Below are 22,532 nucleotides of genomic sequence, written 5' to 3' on the forward strand. Positions count from 1 at the left end.
ATGATGATGAAAATTCGATTTATCGCGCAGCCCTAACATCTATCTATCTCTCTCTCCCAATATATATTCTTGTGGGCTTAAGTTTAGGTGACCAACTCTTGAAACCAAAGATCCTTGGCTTAATGAAGCATTTTGTTGTTTGTTTGTTTTTATGTAGTAATAAAACTAAAAGATAAGTTGGTACCATTAACAATAAATATAAGTATAAGTGGTCCGTTGTGAATGTGTGACTGGCTGCCACCGATTATAGATTCAAGGCCTGAATTATCAGCCCAGCGCTGCCGCATATTTGATGAAATGGATGCATCATGACTGAGAGTGTGCCAAGCATTCTCTTGTCAATGTAAGATATTTGTGTACTTTAGCAAATGTGAAAAACCTCAAGCACTTGTTAACTTGTATTGTTATACTGATGACAGACAGAATACAAGTGTGCCAACATTTACTGACAGAAATTGGTTGTTTAAATCTTAAATTTATTTCACAAATATTTACAAAACATTTACACATTACCATTGATGTCTTCAAAGTTGAGTATGACAAATCATTATGGCACATAGTAGAAAAGCATTTATAAATATCCAATTTGAGAGTTTGCCTTAGAAAAGTACCAGGAATTGTTTCCACAACAAATCGTGTCCCTGTAACTGAAGGTTTCTTGGATGGTTGTATGTATTCAATGTTCTTGTCTCCCGAGGCATTGTTCTCTATTGATCTAGTGTGCCTGCAGAGAAGATAGTAAGTAGAATTAGTACAAAATGTTTGAAAAAAAGTAAATACACAAGTCTCAAATACATGCATGAGCATGCTGTATGTTACATCATTGTTAATCTAATATTACACATGTGTGACTTATTCAACCTGGTTTGTTAAACATAATTATGTTATGTATAAATGACTATAAAGACCTTTAAGGATAGATTCATCTAAAAATAAAAATACTCGAGAGCTTTGCTGCAAAACATTGTTGCAGCATCAACCTAAAAACCCTGAAGTACATGGGGTCCTGTTTTAAAACTTAAAAAAGCACTTGAAAATAAATAAAAGGCTCCATTCAGCTCACTCAGCAGGATCTAAGTCTCCTGAAGCCCACAGTTCCCAGATGGATTTAAAAAGACATTATTTACACCTGTTTTAAAGTAAAAATCTTCACTGCAGCTGCAAAGCAAAAAATGTTAGCATGAAGTGGGTGCACGAGCTCGACCATTTGTTGAGGGTGCAAATAATGTCTTTGCAACTCAACTTGGGATCTCTGGGCTTCCACAGACCTGGAATATGCTGCATGGGGCCATTTTCTATTGTTGCCATCATCTAAAGTTTTAAAAAAAAACCCATGTCTACTTGAATTGTGTAGGAAAATGCTGTTGCTTTTTTTTTCTGTGAAGCTATAGAAATGTTTTGTGGACAATAAAACTTCACCCGTCCTATTATCAGCATGGGTTTGAGTACATAATGACTACATTTTCATTTTAGGGTGATCTAACCTTTAAATATGAGAATTTCTAATGTCCTGGTAAGACTTACCTTCAAGAAATGCAAATTCATCTATGGCCTCTATTGCGTTGTCTGAGGAAGAAAGAAAGAAATGAGACAGATGGGAGATATAAAGGTCAGTGCTGGTTAACAGACCTTTAATCTGGCAACCATCAATGCATATTGAGTGTTTTTTAGATTGCATTCAGTGTCCTTTAAGGTACTTACCCAAGTCTTTTCTTTGCAAAGTTTTCCTCTTTCCTTGCTGGGCATACACCAGGGCATCTTTGGCAATCATCTCAACAAACAACTCCTGGAATTAAGAAATGCGATTAATATTCTGACATTTAAAAATGAAATACATTCAGAGACATGACAGTAATAAGGAATAACTGATGTCTACTAGAACTGAAGGAACCTGATTTAAGTTTTCCGTAGGCTCAAACATGGTGCCTTTCATGTCAGTTGTATAAGACAAACTGCTGCTGTATTTTACATTAACAACGACCACATCATTACATGTTATAGACACAACTCTTCTGTTATTTCCCACATTATATATTATTATATTTTACTGAGAAGAATCTCTTTGAATAGATTAGATAGTATTAGAGTATGAAAGCATGGCGGGTGATGTTAAGGGTTCCTGTGTTGTTGCACTATCTCCTTCGTGTAATCCTTTTATTTGTATTCTTTACCGTAGCTTTGGCGATGATGAACACTGACTCCTGGCTGGCGAGCGACACGTCTGGGTCGGTCTTCATGAGCGCCTTGATTCGGGCCAGCGGGAGTTTGGACAGCCGGCTGTGGGTCGCGGCGGCGGCGGCGGCGGGGCCTGTCTGCTGCTGGCTGCTCTCCTCCTCCGCCTCGGCCCCGCGGCCCTCCTCTTCGCTCCCACACCTGTCTGGGTCGTGCTCCGTCGGGGTGACAGGAGTAGCCACTGTAGCTGCCATTCTCTGCGTTTCTTTTCTTTTTTTTTACACAAACGTTATTTCCAAAAAACACACAAATCACTACGGTTTTCTAGCTACATGTCACACATGACAACAACATTAGCAGCAGCGCGCCAGCATGTGCTTCCGGGCTTTCACTGAGGCGCGTGTGCTGATTCGTCAGCAACGTAGCCTGAAGTCCCGCCTCTTCCTCTCCCGCCAACTAATCCTTGTCGCTGATTGGACAGATTGAGAACAGGGATCCGCCTATTGGCTAGTTAAATACCAATCAACGAACGTCGCCTTGGACGACAACAATGGTAAGGAGATGTTGGTGATGAAGTCAGTAACGGCGGGTAATATTTTAACTTTCTTTGGGAACAATACGTTGATTAATATTCATCATCTTTATGTCATACACAGAAAATAACATGGATAAAATCCCACTTCACTCACTTTCTTTAATCTTTTTTGGCCACTTGGGGGCAGTGAAAACAAGCTCTGTTAACAAAACACAGCCATGTTTTCAGCTAATAGACATTGATTCACAAACTGTTAGCAAACATGTGCTTATTTTGCCTACACATTTAGAAGATATGGAGCAGCATTAGCATTCATTTTGAGTCATATTGCTGGTGACCAAAAGATTGTTAGCTCACTAGTCGCTGTACTTTTAGCTCTGGTTTGGTCTCCACCAACTACTCAGGCAAATACCAAACCTGAAGCTAATGCTTATGCTATCACTATGTTCACTAAATGTGTCTATCTGCTGCTTGCTGCTTTGTAGTTGTAGTAGGTTTATAAGAGTTTGGTTTTTTTGCTGATAGCAGCTGCCTGCTTTGCCATGAAATGGCGCTGGCAAGAATTCCAACTGATTTCAGACTGCAGACTCACTATATGAGAAATACATATAATATAATATAATTCATATACATTTGATTTGATTCACTCTTAAGAACATTTTTTGCTTATTGTAGTTTTAATGTTATTCAGCTATATAGCTGCAAAGACCTGAACAATTTGTGAGTAAAGTCACCCGATTACATCTTATTTTTAGTGTTTCCTGCTCCTCCTCGATATTGATGTTCTTTTTACTGAATATAACAACTCCCTGAATGTACCGTTTATATTTGTGATGTTACAGTCATTTTTTTAAATTTGTAATTTTACAGTATTCTGTATTTATGACTGTTTTCAAGAGCCTTTTTTGTAAAAAAGAAAAGTCAAAGAGATATAAGTCAAAAGATGCAATCAATGGGGTGGCAAATATAAGAAAGTAAAAATAATTTGTGGACCTTTATGTCAGTAAATTTTGATATCTCTGTCTGACATAGCCTAATTCATTTACTGGACAAATGGCACAGTTGCAACTCAAAAACCCAATAGCTTTAAAGCAGTGTTACTCACCAGTTATTCAGGAGGCAGCATTTCCTGTATCATTTAAGTCTATGAGAGATAACACAGTGAGCAGGCCACGAATACACTGTATTAATCGGATTATGAAGCGTTTTATCCTCCTCTGAGGCTCCATTCAGTTCGGTTCCAGTCAGGTGTTACAGCCTGAGGGTCAGACATGAGGGACCCACATCTCCCAGGTAAATTCATTTATTTGTTTTTAAAATTCTTATCTCCAGAAATGGCTGTAATTTCTTTTTGTTTTTGAGTAAAACACTCGTGGTAAAGACTTTGTAAGCTGTAATTGATCTCTTCAAGTCATGAGCAAATCCTTTTGCTTGTGTTTGTCCTCCAGCACAACAAATGCTTTGTCTCTTCAGCTTGTTTATTCATCAGTAAAGTTTATTATTTTAAACTCTCGATTAATGACTTACCATTTTTAATTGAAGAGTTTGTAGCTTGTTAGAAAGTGAAAAACCTGTATAAGTGTATATAATTTATGGTTTACAGATATTTGCTGCATTGCTGGCGATAAAAAGTTGCCTCCTGAACATGGCAACTGCAGAGTTCTTTATATTAAGGACTTCTAACCAATCTGTGTTTATTAAATTATTTTATTTTATAATATTTTATATTATTAATTTGTTTATTATATGATTTTTTACAGTCAGTAACGCCAAATCATACTGCTTATAAATCCTATATAAAGGATGTCTTTAGCCTTATTATTACTGATATATTTAAACTGAAAAATGGCTGTGTGGCTACTGAACTCACATACATGTTGAACTCTAATATAGTCATAGAAATGCAACAACAAAGTTGTATGCAAAACAAATGCAGAGGTTTTCAATGGCTGCTAAGTAAATTCTAAGATTCTGTGGGAAATTGCATTGCAATCCCACCTCCACCCGTGATAATTATATTATGATTACCATATTGAATTTGTTTTATTGGCAGGGCAATTTTCTTTAGATATTCAGCAAATTCAAAATGTTCTTTGTTAAAATACATCCAGCAACAAGTGACTTGTACATAATACAATACATACAAAACAATAAAATGCAGCAGTAAGAAACAGACCAGACCCACTAATACATTATCTTAAAGAAGCAAGTAATCCCAGCCAAACTCAAGTCTACTAGACCAACTAATACTGTTTCTAAAAGCAGAGAGTAATCCCAGCCACTCTGAGAGCTGAGCGGACTACAGGCTAAATTTATCCCACAATGACCAGGACAAGGTAGAGAATTATTTCACTGTTACAAAAGTTAAGTCACTTAATTTTATATTGACGACTGGCTAATTTATCAAACTCAGTAACTGTTTCTTCACATGTGCTGTCACTGGTAGATATGTCCTCTGTAAGACACCCCGACTGAGTTCAAGTCCTGACGGATGAACAATTTGACATCTGACCCTGATGCTCATTGGTCTTTATGTAATGCGGAAACCTTTCTAAACAGTTTCCTGTGAAAACAAAAGAAATAGGGTGCAAGCTTTACACCAAAGGAAAGTCAATATAATGTTTGGCCAGTTATAAAGAGAAATGTGCTGAGACTGGAGGACTGTGTGTACTGTGAGTAAGACTTGTGTTGCCAGAACAGAAGAAAACAGGAAAGGTCGACACATCCTGCTTTTGTCTTGAATGAAAGACAAAAATGAAAACAGGCATATTGAAAATGATTTAACACAATCCAACATACAGTATATCAACACCTCTACATCTAGTAGGATGCTAGTTACAACAATGAAGCCACAAAAGTGTTTGTCAGATACAATTTGATTTGCATCCTGAGAATAGATTTAATGTAAACTAATTCAAATACACTTAAACCAAACACAAACTAAGATGCAGGTTAGTTTAGGTTGTTATAAAAGAGGCCAGACATGCAGGACAAAGTTAGTTAACAGGGAGGCCAATCTCATTACCAGTGTTCTATGCACAGATCAGCCATGCGACTTCAGGACATCGGCTTGTGCTAGACTTCCATGATCCCATCCAAAAATACCATAGGAGAGAATCCCACTAATGCATCCTCCAACAGAAGTAGTCAGAATAGCAGTCCCAGGTAGTGGATTAAAGGGTCCACATTCTGGAAGCTGCCTCTGCAAAGGAACCCACATCTCTGCACCGTTCTTAAACCTTTTTTCTTGTTATTTAAAAATGTCTTTTTTTTTCAAGCCATCAAATCGCGGCTATGGCCAAAGCAGAAAGGGAACAAAAAATCGAAAGATGAGCCTCCAAAGGTGGAAAAGACAGCAAAACCTCCAAGCCCTGCGGCTGTAAGTCCCATCCCGCAGCTGACTGAAGCAGAGAGGATGAATCAGTCACCGTTTGAGAGGGTCGTCTATGACATGGCCCACAACGAGAAAATTGTCAATGACCTGATGCTCGGCAGGAGAGTCGGCTTCTACGAGCTGCGTGGAGAGGTCGGGCAGGGGAATTTCTCAACAGTCAGGTTGGGCATCCATGCTTTGACGAAAGGTCAGAAATCAAGTGTTATTTATGATGCTTTATCAAATTAATTCTGTCTTTTTTCACGTTTATATTTGGTTTCCAGTTGAATATTTACTCAACCATTGTGTAAATCATTTATGGCTCCTAAAGACCTGCTTATAATGTTACAGAATTTTTTTCATGGGAACACAAATAGATCCTGAAAAAAGAGAGGATGACTGGTTGCTGTATTTAACACAATGTAGGCAAAAGTTGTGTTGGGTGCTCTTTGAAAAAGGGAGAAAAAGAGGAATTCCAAAGACAATCAAGTCACTCCAAAAAAGAAAATATCATAAATGAGGAAGGAGACATTTAAAAGCCTTTATCGTTATAGCTAAATCATTAACATGCCAATCATTCAACAAATGATTTACCTGTTTGAGCCTCTGTGGATGCTTCAATGTCACTTAAACTAATGTGGTCTTTTTCAACTGCAAAGAGTTACCTTTCAGAAGAGACTGGGATCAAAAAAACGTATTTTAAGAACAGTAGAGCTGCGACAAATAATACTTTTCATTTGTTGATTGTCTATTAGGTGTTTGGTCTCTAAAATGGTAAAAAAAAAAAAAAAAAAGTCTTGTTTTGCTGATAATTCAAAGATATTCTGTTTACTGTCATAGAGGAGTAAAGAAACCAGACATTTTCACATTTAAGAAGCAGTTTTTCTTTAACAAAAAAAAAAATGCTGAATAATTTCATAGTTGCTTTTAATCGATTAATTGTTGCAGCTCTAGTAGCCATGTTATTTTCAGTTTGTCGATCAGTATTGTGCACAAAAACCAGGGGTTGCATGTTAATTTAAGCTTAATAAATATTTTTTCAAAGATGATGTGCATTCCCTTCTGTCCAGTGTTGGCAGTCTCACTTTATCCTTTTCTGTTTTTGTAAACAGTTTGACTTTGGGGAGGTATTGAACATGATAATATCAAGGGTGTTTGTGAATAATGTAGACTGATCCCCTGAATAAGCCTTTCTGATCACCACAGTATTTTCTGACCCCTGCAGTGCATTCATTTACTGTTGAAAATCACACTTGTGTATGTGCGTGCAGGTTGATTTGTTGGGGGTTCTTGGTTATTGGCCACATTATTGTCATACCTTGAAATAATGCTGAAACAATCTTCCAATTAAATTAGAAGCCAAAAATACATTCCTCCAGCAATGGCATTCATCCTCCTGTTTTCTCATGTGTTTAAATCTCTTAAGTACGTCTCCATCCTCATTCTGACCTCTCAGCTTGTTAGACCCTCTCTAAGTCCATCACTGACATCTAAACCTCCCTTCCTCTTCTGTCTCAGAGAGAGTGGCTGTAAAAGTCGTGGACAAGCTGCGTCTGGATAAGAAGAGCCAGCCCATGACCTCCTCAGAGATCAGCTGCATGGAGAAGCTTTGCCACCCCAACATAGTGCGACTTTACGAGGTGTTCGAGACCAGCAGGAAGCTGTATCTGGTGATGGAGTACGGCAGCGGTGGAGACCTCTTCTCCCGAATCACCACCAGGGGGAAGCTGAACGACCTGGAAGCCAAGCTGGTCTTTGCACAAGTCATCTCTGCTGTTAAACACATGGTGAGCAGAATCAGTCATCATCTATTGCACCACACTGTGTTCCGTTAATTAAATTAAATTAGAGCTGAATTTAGGAATAATTGTTGTAAAGACTTAGCCTGCAAATGTTCTCACCATATCTATTTGAGGTGGAACTTTTTTTTTTTCATAGTGGGGAGAAGGCTGACAGGAAATGATGGAAGATAACATGCAACAGCTTCTCAGTCTGCCTTAAACCCCTAGACCACCAGATTGACCCATAATTGGGGAAGTCAGAATAAAAAATGTTAAGCATGCCTGTTTCCCGTGTGATAATAAGATTACTGTTGCAGAGAAACATTTTGCAGCATTGAAAAACAAAACAAACTCAAATGTATTTTTTTGTGTGTCAATAATAATGCATAATTAAGAAGTACACAGATGATTTGCTTAAGTAAAACTATGTGAAAAAATACAATGTTAAAATCTTAATCTTAATTCTGCAAAAGAGATCCCTGGTGACAGATATGTTATTACCCCCACCAAGAATGTTGTTTTTATCCGTCTGGTTGTTTGTCGGCAGGATTATACAAAAACGACAGTACAGATTTACAAGAAATTTAGCTCAGAATAGACCAGATTAACTTCTAGTGCTGATCCGGATAAAAGGAAGACCCAGGACAGGAATTTGTCCTCACTTTTTTTAACTTTACGAGATAGGGTGGTTTTTGACATTTACGTTTATTTCTCAGGGAGTAATGCATGGATCTTGATGAATAGGTGGGCACAAGATCCTACAGCTGGTGAGATGAAAATAAGGTGAAGCAGTTATGGGTGGTTTAAGATTTTGAGCAATAGAGAGCTACTGAGTTTGATAATGAATTAGGCTTGATTCAGTTAAAGCACAATTACTTTTGCTTTAAAGCGGACGGCTAGACCTTGGTGGAGGTATACGCTCTACTAGTTTTTTTTATTTTGGTGCATCAATGTGGAAGCTAACTTTTTACTGATGTAGCTGGCTGAGGTGGAGCGAGTTATATCCAATTCATCCACTAATAATTCAGTGCAGTGGTTCCTAATCTAGGGGTATGACCCATCCACAGACTCACAAGATAAATATGAGGGATTTAGAGAAGTTTATTGGGTATAAAAGAGAGAAGTTAAGAGTCATTTCGACTTGACTTTTCGCTTTTGTTGTGAAATATTGTATCATTTTAGAATTATGTAAGTGAAAGTGTTTGAGAAGTTGAGAGGGAACGTCTTTTTTCAGTGAAACAAGTCATAGACATCTGATTCATGGTATGGGGCCCAAACTAACACTGTTTCTTGGAAGGAGTCAGAAGCAGAGAAGGCTGTAAATCACTGGTCTAATCTTTAACAGCCGATTTTGTTTTATTATTTATAGTGTGGGGGCGCTGCCCTCTGCTCCTCTGAGATGGGTTAATTAAATGCAGAGAACACATTTCACAACATTTTACACTGTATGATTGCTTGTGATAAATTAAGATTCTTCATCTTCTACTTGAAATGAATCTTAATTTGTAATGTAATTACCAGTAACTAGTAAGGAAAAAAGCACAAAAGTAATTGTTGTTAACACTTTAATTCCCTAAATGCAAATACAAAATGTCAAAATAGAACCCCTATTGACGTTCTCTCCATTCTTTGTTATGATTTCAGCACGACAACAACATCGTCCACAGAGACCTGAAGGCGGAGAACATCTTCTACACCACCAGTTTTTGCATTAAGGTCGGAGATTTTGGTTTCAGCACAGTGAGTGCGCCTAATGAGCTCTTGACCAGCTTCTGTGGCTCACCACCGTACGCTGCTCCCGAACTCTTTAAGGACAAAGGTTATGTTGGCCGCTACTCAGACACCTGGGCTTTAGGCATCCTTTTGTACTTCATGGTGACAGCCACTCTGCCCTTTCATGGGGACAACCTGGGGAGGCTGAAGCGCTGCATCCTTCAGGGGGCCTACAACATCCCCGCTTATGTGCCCGACCCATGCCAGTTTGTCATTAAGGGAATGCTGCGGCCTGTGCCTGCTGATCGCTCCACCCTCGAACACATTACAGACGGTTCTTGGCTGAAGGGGATCGAGTACCCCCGTCCGTTCGCCGTGTTGCCCCTGTCCCCGGCCCACTTTGCAAAGGACAACCAGGCTCTGTGTGTGGAGGAGCAGGAAGTAAAGAATTTGCTGTCAGATCTGGGTATTGTGACAGTTCATTTCCAAAACAACCCCTGCTTAGACTGTAGAAGCCCGCTGACGGGAACATACCGGATCCTTCTCCACCGGGTCCAGAAGAGGAGGTCAGTGGAGGCTGTAGGCTATTCGGCGCTCCACCCTGATGAGTATGAGCACCCAAAGCAGTGGTCTATAGCCTCTATGGGCAAACACGCTCCCTCAGCTGTCTGTGCTGTACTGTAATGAGAAACTGGCTTCAGTTGCGGCTTCATAACATACACATGTGCCCTTTTGCTCGCTGACACTCCTTCAATCACATCAAACTCCTTTAATCTCTGAGGTGTCAGGTTACATGTTACATGGAGGGTTTTGAAGTTTTGCAATACTGAACCGACATGGCAGACACATGGAGGTCTCTCTGTCCCTCAGTGTAAGTCAATTACAGTTTAGAATAGACTAGGCCATCTCTCTTAAGTAATTAGCTATGACTGTTCTCTGTTCTGATCACGTCACCCACCTCAAGCTTAACATCCATCTATTACTGTATGGCTATCAGCATAGTCAAATCCCTCTTAGTCAGTGTATAAATCTATTGAACTAATCCCAGGTCACATGGTCGTCCTAATAAGGGGACGGTGAGGACAAGCAGGGTCGGACAAAGATGAAACCTGAGACTATGGAAAAGAATAACGTGTCCTTGGAAAAAATTAAGACCACATGAGGCCAGACGAATCAACAAAATGTAAAACCAGCTGCAGCTGTTTTTTTTTGTGCATTTTAAACGCAAAACCTGATGCCTAAAATGCCTTCATTTAATTTAGATAGTTATTTAAAATGTTTGTAAATACTATGCACATTTAATGATTGTCAGAAAGGTGCACACGGATGTTGTGTGTTGTGTTTTGCACAATTTGAATTCCTTTTTGTTATATCTGTTTTAAAGGTGCAATATGTAGGAATTTTGGCAAAAACAATTAATTAATTAAAGCTGTTGCAAGTGTCCTTGTTTAAGCTAACTTCCTAACTTTTGCAGTTAGCAATCCCCTCCCTCCTCTCTACATTATCACATGAATGTGCAGCGGTAATCACCAGACATAGCAGCAAACAGGAGGATCCTGCTCTCTGAGAGAGACATGGGTTACTGACATGTCAAACACTCTATAACAGTGATTACTGTTGGAATATAAAGCTATTTAACGCTTACTTTTAAAAGTACCCCTGTCAGCCACTTTCAACATAACAAAGAAATAACATTTCTGACGTTATGACATCTATATATTGTGTTACACATATATCTGCTGAAGAGAGCATGCTAACCAGCTAGTAACAGCCTGATCCGGTCCAACACTCTTGTACTAGCTAGTGGTATAAACATAAAACATGAATAGTCCCCTGGTGCTCCGAGCTCCCAGTCTGAACCACTAGATGCGCGGCTAATTGGGCTAACTAGCTAACTAGATCCGCCAAAAATAGCAGTAATTAGTGGTAACTTGGTGTATTTAATTCAACAAGTGGCCAATTTTTACATATTGCACCTCTAAGTTTTGCACTAATGCGTGCTTACTGTATGTTTAAGGCAATACATCCATAATTGCCTCATGGATAGTGGCCGGAACTCCATGCAACTCTATATTCATAATAATAACAATGAAATGGCTCAATCATTAATCAGAATTAAAGTATTTTCAAACAATAGCAATGAATCATTTTCTCTTACTTCCCTCTTTCTCCCTTCCAGCAGGAGGCATGTTATTACAAGATACCATTAACCATTTACAAGGTGATTTACGCAGGGATGTTGATGGTTCCTTGCTTCCCTAGGAGCCCTGAAGTATGAACAAGCTTTGACCCCTCAAGACTTTTTGCAGAAGTGGATTTTGGAGCCATTTCAAGCACTTTCGGGAAGGGAGCTGATGATGAAATATGATGCACTGAATGAATTATGAAACATTATGTTGAGACCATGCAACTTTATTTCTGTTCCAATCTGTGAAGCGAAACCTAAATATTTCTCAAGATGTTCCCTCAGTTCCACTTCTCACCTGTGAATTCCCCTCAAGGGCACAACAGACTTCAGGAGCCAGGCATCACTCCTTGCCTATTATCGTCACCTCACAATTTTAAAGCCAATTTTTCCTGTGCCTGCACGCAAATGCAAAAGGATCGAAGACTGGAACAATGATAAGCATTATATTTTGCAATAAAGTGTTGAACCCCTAGCCCACCCCCTAGCCTGTTCCCACAAAAATGTGTAGACATTATGTGGGCAGGAACAGACAAACAGACAGAAGTCAAAGTCCCAATGGGTGCCAAGTGCCGTGTCTTGACTTGTTGTTTATAAAGGAGTCTTGTTCTTACTCAATATCACCGATGTGAAAATCCTTGTTAACATCTCCGACCATCCTTTAAACCAATAAAGGATGCAGTGAAACATGTTTGTTGAAATTGAATAGTCGACAGCATCTGTCTGCAGCTCCTGTTTCAAAATCATTTAGTGCATGAGCTGAATTCAAAAGTTGTTTTGAATCAGAGTAAATGATTGACTTTGAGGTGATTTAAGGTGGGTGAACATGACTGTCAATCAGGTTCATTAAACATTGACAGAAACGTGCTTTTAGTTAAATAATTTAAAGGTGCTCTGTGGAACTTGTGTGTTGTTTTGCATGCCAATTGTTATTTTTTTCATTGGTGGACTCCATTTCTAAACTAACGTTAGCTACTGTTGCTCTCTGTTAGCAGAGCAGAGAGAAACACCAATACATGGCATAAAGTCACATCCTTTGGTCTGCCAAGGAAAATTCAGACCCAACAGAAATCCACTATCCAGCAGCATTAAACAACTTAAACAAATCATCCACTGGCTTGTAAAGGCGACCGAGAGGGAGGAAGGTCTCATTTTTACATACCATCAAAATATGTTCATATACAGCCAACCAAAAAGTGAGTAATACATTTAAGATATACTATCATTTTTACATCGAGCCCCTTAAAGCTTAAGACCAACACAGAACAGATTTCAAAATCCTTAATTCAAAAGATGATATCTCTGCGTTTAACATCAGTCATTAGTCTATTGGGAAATAATCACTTTTTTATCAGTTTCAAATCGGATGTTTTGTGTCTCTTAACAGCTTGTAAATGCCACAAAAGATATTCAAATCAGTGTTATGATTTAATGATTTGACACAACACTTTCTCTGATCAAGTTAAATGCCTGACTAAAGTTGACAGTGATGAGTAAAATTAAATGATCAATATGTAAGAATTTTAGTTGGCCCCCTAGTATGAATTCAAGAGGTGGCTGTTTTTTTTTTTGTTTTTTTTTTAACATAGTGCACCTTGAAGCTAAAAAACTCTCTTGTTCTCTCTTTATCCTAACCTTTCCTCTGGTATTATCATGAAGAGCCAAGACATCGAACCCATAAGCAAGGCAACATTTATTTGTTTTTGCATTTGGCAGTGGAAGAGCAGCCTTGGGCTCTGGATGTCAATACTGTTCAGTACATGGTTGCGAAAGAGAAGCGACTGCCTTATATAGACAATATCCCTTTTCCAACCAAATGAGAACTCAACGTGACCGCGAGGCTGCTTTTGGGAAAACTGCAGATATTAATAGGGTTTTCATAGTCTCCAATGATGCTTACATTACATAGCAAATGTTTTCATATTATTGTGTCAACATCTGCGTGGTGTTTTGAGGACCCTACTTGATTCCGAGCACTAGTGTTTCTCTTTTACCCAAAAATTTAGTAAAGGAGGTTAAATGTTTTGATTTAGCAGAAACTGAGCTTCTTACTTTAATCCTTCATTTTGAAGTATCAAAAGCATGACCAGGTGCTTTGTATTGTTTGCAATCAGTAAGTGATGAAGTTAAGTCTAAATATGTGTAGACAGGCAAGAAACGAAGCATAAATGCCTTCAAATCGAGCCCAACTGGAACAAGATCTAACAAGTCTCAGTGATTAGCTCTCCCATAAAGAACTGTGACTGGGCATCAGTTTGCAGGCATGTAGGGCAGAACCTGCAAGTAAAGTCTCATTTCAAGAGAAGTCTTGAAACTGAGCCCGAAGAGAGAAGCTGCTTCAGGGCTTGAGTTAGCGGGCTGCTGTTCATCATCGTTTCCAAATTAACTGGGTCATTATTCTCACACCAGTGATCTGAATAAAAAAGAGGGTCAGCTGAGAGACTCCAAGCCAGTTAGTGCTTTGTTAATGATTCATGGTGTGAAAAATAAGGGCAACTGTAGCTTCGCCCTGGCAACACCTGCACTTCATGTTTGCTGTCCCTGTCTGGTTTGTTCTTCTGCACCATGTCTGCAGTTTGGACAGTTCGGACAGCGTTGCTTATGATTACGCCGAAGCATTTTACAGCATCTTGAAGCCATTTACACCTGTATAACAACTTGGGTGATCTGATCACACAATGATTCATTAGGAGGAATGTAGCAGAACAAAGACTCAGTTCAGCCTGCTAGACAAAATAACTACAGGTGCCAACAGTTGAACGCGTAAACTGTCAAGGTCATGTCATAGTGAAAGTTGGCTTGACTCAACAGAAGCAACCCGCACAGCAAATCGAACGTTTCCAAATGATGTGCTTAGCTGCAGAGCACAATCTGGAGACTTTTAGCACTTTTTTTGTTATAAAATAAAACCTAAATATGAAAAACTTAGTAAAATCAGCTATATGAGAACAGAATTTCTATGGCATTTCATTTTCACATTAAATGCTTATTGGGCACCTTTCACATCAGGCAGTGGAAGGGGACAGTGGTTGCGTATAAGGAGACCTTTCCATCAGTTTTTGTGGCGACAAAAACTAGCTATTTTTCACAAGAAGTCGGGGTCTTCTCCATCCGTGATTGTGGCAAGCAAAACAGGTATTTTAAACCCTGTTTTTTCTAACCCTGACCAAGTGTTTTATTTGCATAAACCTAACCAGATCATAAACACAGTGCTATGACTAAAGAGAAATTAAACCTAAACTAACATAAAGTTTCAACATAAAGAAACATTTAGCTTAAACGTATCTGTTGATATGCAGAAACATAGGGTTGGCAATAGCTCGGTCTGGAGGGACTTGGCTTTGGGACTTAAAAGATCGCCGGTTCAAGTCCCACCCGGACCAAAGAAAGAACGATGTGGACCGGCAGTTGGAGAATGCCGTTTCACATCCTGGGCATTGCCGAGGTGCCCTTGAGCAAGGCGCCAACCCCTAACACTGCTCGTTGGGCGCCGTGGCATGTGTGGCTGCCCCTTTGCTCATCTCCTCTACACTGCGTGTGTGTGCACCTGTGTGTAATGTGAGTGGAAAAAAGAATTTAACAATTTGGGATTAAAATAGTATATAAAATAAAAATAAAAAAATACTTAGCTCACATGTGTTGCAGCCGTTGGGTTTGGTTTGGGAATATTCTAACATGACAGACTGATTATTTTGCTGTGTCCTAAATCCATCCTACAGACTCGCAGATTTTGAGCATGTTTACAACTTGCACATGAGAAACACTCAACTTGAAGGTGCTGTTTATACCACTGTCCCACAGTGTGAAAAAAGTGAAAAAGAAATGGAAAAGCTGCTCACAGCCGGAAAAAATTGCATCCAGTTGCAGCTGGTGATGAATCAATTCCAGAATTACCTCAAAAAACAATCAGTAAGTTTCACATGTTTGGAAAAACATCTTTTAAAGTTTAATTGACAGTAGTTTTGATGTTGTATCATTCCATGTTATCACAAAACAGTGAGCATGTCAATGCGCTTGTCTTTTATTGATCTTTGTAACCGAAAAATAAACAGGAAACATAGAAAGAGAGATGCAGAAATGACCAGATGTGCAACAAATGTCCACAGCTGGATTGGAGCACCGCAGGGACAATGTGGTTTAGATGGTACATGTCTTTGCTCCAGTGTCACCATGATGCACTCAAGTTGTTAGTGACGTTTGAAGAAATTTCACAATCCATCCATGTAGTTCCATGAAATGAGAGATGTCTTAAATGAGGCAGAAACATTTTGAAGTCTTCACTACAGTCCTAGTTCCTTGGGTCTGTTCATCCTGCCGTCGTACAACCAGACTACCCAGCAGCTCTTCTCCTCAAGCTGTTAGACCCCTGGACTTATTCTCCCACCATAAAGAAGGACGACAAGTTGCAATTCATCGTACGACCCTGTGTTGTAAAAGGACAATTAAATTAACCTTTAAAACCAGGACAAGACGACCTCCAAAATCCCCTCCAGCAGGGTCGATTTTATTTTAAGGTCCTTTTGGGCCCTTTTAATGACCCAGGGCCCCTCGACAACTGACCTCTGTCGGAGGCCCTATTTGAAACCTATAAAACCTTTATCCACTAGAAAGTGCTGAACGTCCAACTAGGAAAAATGGGCAACTGACAAAAGGAGCCCATCCCTTTTGAGGAGTACTGTGTCAAAATCTGGTTTGACCACCTTCATTGTTCTAGTTTATATCATGTAATGCATTTTCCTGAAAAAAAAAAAAGATGCCTCAGCTACAGCATGGTAGTATTCTTGTATAGGAGCAATAGTTGTTTTCTTGGGGAAGAATATAATGAAGCTGCCATCGATTGTGTGCTGTGTCTGCTGTTTTTGATAGGAATATTGGAGGCAACATGGATCCTACAGGAACCTAAATAGGTCAAAGGATAGGTACACTGTTTGTTTTGATTTTGAGATGTACTCTTGCCCAGAATGAGGACTGTGGATTTTTTTCACACACATTGTGTAAGGGAAGCAAAACCTGTTCCAGTGTAAATTGGGTCACCTGGCAGACAACAGGTTCGACTAACTTGCAAAACTGTGAACTAATCCTTTAATCCAGCCTCATTGGACTGAATTGCTGAGAACTTTAACTTTGACAAAGATGGAAGATTTTCAAACTTCCATGTCATTATCAAGTCAGTGAGAACCAGCTCTGCAGATCAACTGTCCCGAGAGCCGAGTTTCAAAGTGTTGACAGATGGCTCATGTTATCAGTTATTGTCTTAAATTGATGTCAGGTTGAGACTGTAAGTGTTGAAGACTATTGGACCCAAGCTTAGCCTGCTATGTTTCATTGGTAACCAGGGAAAATGTAATCAAGGAGGAATGCTGCAGCTTTTCCCCCTAAAATCAACAATGGGATCACCAAATCAGGACAAATCAAACTGATTCAAAACAGCCAGAAAGAAACTGAGTCTAGTTTGTGTTGCTTCTTTATTCGATATGGAGTGACACAAAGTACAACAATAGTGTTGATACAAAAATATGGAAATCTGTTGTATAAAAACACAAACTCGCAGCTTAACTCCAAAGGGTTGTTGTTCTTCTTTACACATACTTTACATCACACACTTATACACTCTGCAAATACATTTCAAAGCTGCCAAACAGTGGCTCATTCCTAGCAGGCGCTACTTTATCACAGAAAAGTGGACAGTATCAAAGTGATGGCTCATACAAGTGAATTCTGCTATAGGGAGTTTTAACATTAAGGGTATGTTCATCTTATAGTGAACTGTGTACATTTACATTCTCAGTCAGCGACAGGAAATACCAGAATCTGGTGAAACATTATCCACATGGTTAAAAGTGATATACGATGCCTGACGGGGGGCAGAACATCTGCTCTCCTCCATCCCATGTTCCGCTCTTGTTTCATCTCCCTCAGTGGTCTACGAAGACAAAAGATTCATGATTGAAGAATTCACTCACTGAGTTTTTTCTGTGAGGCATAAAAGTGTGTCACTGTGAGAGAATGTTTTTTTTTCTTACCTAATTCTGCTCTGCCATTCTCTGATCCACACTTGCCATCAAATACTGGACCCAAGGCTTATCTGGATTGGCACAGACTGTCCGCTGTTTGGTTTGTGTGGGCCTCCTCTTCATCAGAAACCTACACACACCAGTATTATTACTTAATGTTACAATGAGGAATGAAGGATACATTTATAACTTTTCTTAGTAATCAGTGTCCTTTTCCTTTTCCTTTTCTTAATATTTGTTACTCACACGACAGCTCTCTTGTTGCAATCACCATCTGTTTCCTGCATCCTGTAACTTTCAATGTTTCTCTTTGCGTTGGCTCTCATCCCTTGAACGTAGCCAAGGCAGCAGTCACCATACGAGCCTGCAGAGAGAGAGAGAGATAAAAGTCACTGAGGGTTAGAGAGTGATCAACTGCCCCACTTGAAAAATGTCTCCCTTGGGTAGAAAATCAAAAACACTCTTGTTAGGGCCCAAAGAGAAATCAGTTGCTCAGTTTTAACATTGTGAAGTGTCTGACTGTAATTGTGTTGTTGTGTATATCTTTCCGTGTTTATTGGTGTGCCAATAACCTATAAAGCATTGTGTTTTTATGTTTGTTGATTTGTGGACTAATAACTCAATATACTAAGAGTAAACTAATGAGCATGGGTCTTGCAAATCACTATTAATTCAGCTGCGTGTCATTGAATAATTATTTAAGTGCCGATTGCTAGAATTTGAAAAGAAGTGTGAATAAACCAACAGCATCTTAGGAATCTCTTTCTCCTCTTCTGGTCATTTACAGAAACCAGAGGTTTATTTTGGGGACCTCGATTGAGTGACAAATAACAAAACTGAAAGAGATTATTTCTTCTTTCGCTTCCTTACTCTCTCCCCATTGTTTCATTGGCCTCACATATATGTTTATATAGTAGAACTGCAATGTTTGGTTCATCATGCACTTTATGCAACAACTACCTGTGCTGGATATTTTTCCTGCATATTTGGATTTTAGCCTTAGACCTTTTACATCCTACACTTAAAAAAACAAAACAATGTATGGTGGGTATTTTACAGGCTCATTTAACTAGTATATTTTGTTTATTTATAGGCTAATATCTGAGGGACTTGTGTATTGTTCCACAAAAGCAAATACCTATTGTACTGTGCTGTTAGGCTGCAGAATCGAAGCCTTACTGGGATCCTAAATTCCCTAAATTGGCTGAATACCGAATGTAAAATAATTAGTAATTATGGGATCCTGCATATTTATTAACATGTCCTTGCAAGAATAAAATATCATTAACAATCCTTTACAGTAGTTTATCTTTTTTTTTTTATTAATTTAATTTTGTTTTGTCTGGTGGGCTAAAACAAACCTTATGGCTGGCCAGCTTTTGGCAATTTGGGGGATTTTGGGGAAACAGAACATTTCTTTGGCATAGCCCAATTGTGTTTTTTGGACATGAAATACTGTCGTTCCAAAGCCTTTCACCTTTTTTTTTCCTTTCCCTTCCTTTTCTTTTTTTGAAACTGCCCAGAATTTTGGATGACTTTTTGTCATGTTTGTCTCTGCAACATTAAAATGCTAGATGTTTGATGATGTTAAAATATTCGTTTTACATGATTGGCTGTATTGATAACATTAATGACCCAAATAGTAAAAATCAGCTACAAGACTGTTGTATGGATGGCAACTTTAGACTCCTCTTTATTCACAAATTCAATTGAGATATAAGCATCTTAGTGGCTGTACTTCGTAAAGTAACGGTCAGTTTGACTCCAAAGTCCACAATCCAAAACTCGTCATTGGTGCTGTGTTTTGCTAATGAGAAAATAATGTTGATAATCGGCCTTTTTACTTAACGCATTTAACATTGACACGTCAGTGTGGTCAAAAGTAGTGCAGCTGTCTGAGAGAGTGGATTTACTAACAATATGAAGGAATGTGGATTATGAAGTACAGCTGCAGCCATAATGTAACCAAGTTTGGTCAAAGCCAGGCTCGATGTACAATCCACAGTAATAAGTAACAGTTTCACCCAAATTAGTTTAGCTTAAATTTTGGAAAAATAAAACAGTTGCCTGCACAATACTGAGCTACTAAAAACATATATATATATATATATATATAAAAGGCCCAGTTAAATCTGTGTGCAATATACAGTTTGGAATATTGCAGTTCTGGTATGAATCAAATCTCTTCCTCTTACCTTGTGCAAGGCTCAGGTACATGGAGGTGAGGAGCAGGAGAAAGAAAAGTGCTTGGAACTTCATGGCTGCTTCTCTAGTTGTGTGGTTCGCTGCACAGAAACAAAAAGATTAAACCAAAGAGCAAAATCCAGTAAGTTGGAGGCAGTCTTCCACCTCCCCCCCCCCCCCCCCCCCCCCCCCCCCCCCCCCCGCCTTGTAAATGCTGGCAGTTGATGTAATGTTTTCCATCACAAACCCCCCCCCCCATCTGCACTCTTGTGAGAGAAAAGGGTTATGTCTCTAACCCTCGATTAAAAATGTTGCAATCCTTGGGTGGCGTCCAGCTGCGTGCAGCTGTTTCATCTCCAAGTGCTGAATGCTGTTTTACAGAAACTGAGTAAGTTTGTGCTGAATTATGACCAGATTCCCTCTCTGGCGTACATGTAAACTCAGTACTGGAAACACAGAGCGGCATTTCTGCAAAAGTCAGGATTACAAAAATTACAAGAGGGAACTGTTTAATAAGCATGCAGAGAACATACCTGCTCACACTCAGTATTTCATAAGATGTCCTGGGAGAAAAAACTTGAGTCCAGTGCAACTCGTTGTGGCTCTGTACTCTTATAGTGCACACATGAGATCTGCCCTCCCCCGACATGAACTCCTTTACTGCTCCTCCTCTGACATGTCGACACTTACTTTTACGATTCCTCAAAGGAAAGCATGCAATTTGATCACTAGAGCCCACAAAGCTTTTGTTTGGCACAATCAGAGTCCCACACACACTTATCACCCAAGTGCCTCTGATGTTACTGCAACAACATTTCTGGTTGTCTCTCAAAAGAAATTTATTGGAAAAGCACCAGATAATCTTTAATGTCATATTCAGGCTAAATGAGAATGAAAAAAAAAAAAAAAAAAAAAAAAAAAAACGAACATACGGTAAGGCACTTGAGAAAACTGCACTTTGGACAACAGGAAATGAAATAAGATTATAACGCAAAACTTTTATGATTCAATAAATAGTTATATTCTAGAATACTTTCACACAAAGGCTGATACAATATGGCAGCACTAAAGCTTTCCAGATGTGTGACATGCTTCCAGATTTGGTTTATTGTGGGCTGATTAAGTGTAATTTACATCTAATGAACAGGATCAGTATGATTGTTTATCTCTCTACAGCTGCATCCATGTGTTGTCCTGCCCTGATTCAAGTCCCATTACACAAGAATCCCGAATCTAACAAACTATGTAGGTGCTCCATGGTCTATTTAGTGCCTTGGATTGCCTCTTTGCACATATGCAGATTAAATCAGAAGAGAAAAGAAGAGATGAAAAGAGAAGAAAGGAAATAAGAAGAGAATAGATGAGATGGCACGAGAAAATAAAGGAGAGATGAGATGAGAAGAAAAAATAAGAGGAGAAAGAAAAATTAAGAGAAGTGATGAAAAGAGAAGAGAACAGAAGAGAAGAGAAAAAGAATAAAAAGAAGAAGAAGAAGAAGTCATACTCAGAGGGTATAAGGGGTTTTGTCATTCATACTGTATAACTGCTATGATGTCGTAATGAATGTTACTCTCGCTTTCAGGCTTCTTTCGTGTTCATTTTGAATTACGCAACGATATACAGGCATGTGTGTCCTTTTTTGTGAATGTGTGCAAACATGTCAGTGTATTTCTTTCATAGTAGTAAAACTGGCAGCAGAGGAGCCATTCAACCTTGAACAACCTTAAACCACAGGAAGTTATGTAAGACACCTAAAATGAGCTCCAGTAGAAAAACTCTCACACAATATCAAACACAGGGGAAGACAATATTTTCTTACAGAAACTCGAGATCCTGCTCTTTAAATACTGGTCTGACAACATCCTCATGTTTTACAAATATAGCATGTTAGACTTTGTTATAGTCCAACATGTGTTAGTAGTAACCACTTCAGTGCTTTGTTTTTTTTGCGTGTGTGTGGTTAAATGGTGCTTTTACTGCTGTGTGTCCCTGGCCAACAGACATATGCACTTAACAATGATAAATCCTAACTAAGCTTTTAGAAATACTGAAGTCATGTGTTCAAGTAACCTCGAAGCAACAGCACCCACCTCATTCATAAACAGCCAAAACATGGAAAAAAGACATGTAATGGCTCCAGCACATCTGGAGTAATCCAAGTCTCTAGATGCCAGAGATCAAAACCAAATTAATTTGAAAGGACTTTTATTTTATCAGCTATAAAGATTTCATCTTAAAAAGGAGTGTATAAAATGTCTTCTCTCGATAACAACAAAGTTGTACAGGCTTCTTGGCACTTGAATTAATCTGAATGAGCTGTGTGTTTTCTTTATGTTTTAAAACAAGTCCCCATCTGCTTTAGTTGTTTAGAGGAGTGCTGCAACACTGTTTAGCTGGAAAGCTCCAGAAATGTTTTGTGGACTGCAAAACTTCACATAGCTTTCCCTTAGCATGAGGGGTGAATAGTTGATGACTGTATTTTCTTTCTTTGTGAACTTATCTTAAAGGCTACAAATCAATCATGCTCTAGTCACTATTTGTCGCCCCTCTGTATAAAGATATTGGAATGAGCCCA

The 22,532-nt window shown here is 38.9% G+C and overlaps 3 protein-coding genes across 4 annotated transcripts; 1 reads left to right on the forward strand and 2 right to left on the reverse strand.

Moving 5' to 3' along the window:
• Positions 1-455: 455 nt before the first annotated feature.
• On the reverse strand, positions 456-2,580 carry pole4 (polymerase (DNA-directed), epsilon 4, accessory subunit). The gene is made up of 4 exons (XM_030434541.1): positions 2,172-2,580; positions 1,702-1,786; positions 1,525-1,566; positions 456-724 (listed from the first exon to the last, which is right to left on the reverse strand). The coding sequence occupies exons 1-4, from the start codon at positions 2,424-2,426 to the stop codon at positions 708-710; spliced, it is 399 nt and encodes a 132-aa protein (XP_030290401.1). The 5' UTR covers positions 2,427-2,580; the 3' UTR covers positions 456-707.
• Positions 2,581-2,742: 162 nt separating this feature from the next.
• On the forward strand, positions 2,743-11,710 carry LOC115592042 (serine/threonine-protein kinase NIM1). 2 transcript variants are annotated; one of them, XM_030434539.1, is made up of 5 exons: positions 2,743-2,761; positions 3,911-4,000; positions 5,986-6,288; positions 7,599-7,867; positions 9,506-10,258. In XM_030434539.1, the coding sequence occupies exons 2-5, from the start codon at positions 3,979-3,981 to the stop codon at positions 10,256-10,258; spliced, it is 1,347 nt and encodes a 448-aa protein (XP_030290399.1). In that variant the 5' UTR covers positions 2,743-2,761; positions 3,911-3,978. The 2 variants fall into 2 exon arrangements, with proteins under 2 accessions (XP_030290399.1, XP_030290400.1); XM_030434540.1 differs by lacking the exon at positions 2,743-2,761 and having other exon boundaries at positions 2,775-4,000; positions 9,506-11,710.
• Positions 11,711-17,205: 5,495 nt separating this feature from the next.
• ccl25b (chemokine (C-C motif) ligand 25b) lies at positions 17,206-20,641 on the reverse strand. The gene is made up of 5 exons (XM_030432113.1): positions 20,491-20,641; positions 19,969-20,058; positions 18,020-18,137; positions 17,783-17,903; positions 17,206-17,682 (listed from the first exon to the last, which is right to left on the reverse strand). The coding sequence occupies exons 2-4, from the start codon at positions 20,030-20,032 to the stop codon at positions 17,783-17,785; spliced, it is 303 nt and encodes a 100-aa protein (XP_030287973.1). The 5' UTR covers positions 20,033-20,058; positions 20,491-20,641; the 3' UTR covers positions 17,206-17,682.
• Positions 20,642-22,532: the final 1,891 nt, after the last annotated feature.

Source organism: Sparus aurata, chromosome 11 (genome assembly GCF_900880675.1).
Source record: "Sparus aurata chromosome 11, fSpaAur1.1, whole genome shotgun sequence".
NCBI lineage: Eukaryota > Metazoa > Chordata > Actinopteri > Spariformes > Sparidae > Sparus > Sparus aurata.

What these genes read in the sequence shown, in the direction of transcription:
- LOC115592042 (XM_030434539.1), top strand. Translation starts at nt 3,979, where the DNA reads ATGAGGGACCCACATCTCCCAG. An exon ending in GAGGGACCCACATCTCCCAG is followed by an intron (nt 4,001 to 5,985) that starts GTAAATTCATTT and finishes TTTTTTTTCAAG; the next exon opens with CCATCAAATCGCGGCTATGG. An exon ending in TCTCTGCTGTTAAACACATG is followed by an intron (nt 7,868 to 9,505) that starts GTGAGCAGAATC and finishes TTATGATTTCAG; the next exon opens with CACGACAACAACATCGTCCA.
- ccl25b (XM_030432113.1), bottom strand. Translation starts at nt 20,032, where the DNA reads ATGAAGTTCCAAGCACTTTTCTTTCTCCTGCTCCTCACCTCCATGTAC. An exon ending in GTACCTGAGCCTTGCACAAG is followed by an intron (nt 18,138 to 19,968) that starts GTAAGAGGAAGA and finishes CTCTCTCTGCAG; the next exon opens with GCTCGTATGGTGACTGCTGC. An exon ending in TGCAACAAGAGAGCTGTCGT is followed by an intron (nt 17,904 to 18,019) that starts GTGAGTAACAAA and finishes TGGTGTGTGTAG; the next exon opens with GTTTCTGATGAAGAGGAGGC.
- pole4 (XM_030434541.1), bottom strand. Translation starts at nt 2,426, where the DNA reads ATGGCAGCTACAGTGGCTACTCCTGTCACCCCGACGGAGCACGACCCA. An exon ending in TCATCATCGCCAAAGCTACG is followed by an intron (nt 1,787 to 2,171) that starts GTAAAGAATACA and finishes TCTTAATTCCAG; the next exon opens with GAGTTGTTTGTTGAGATGAT. An exon ending in TTTGCAAAGAAAAGACTTGG is followed by an intron (nt 1,567 to 1,701) that starts GTAAGTACCTTA and finishes TTTCTTCCTCAG; the next exon opens with ACAACGCAATAGAGGCCATA.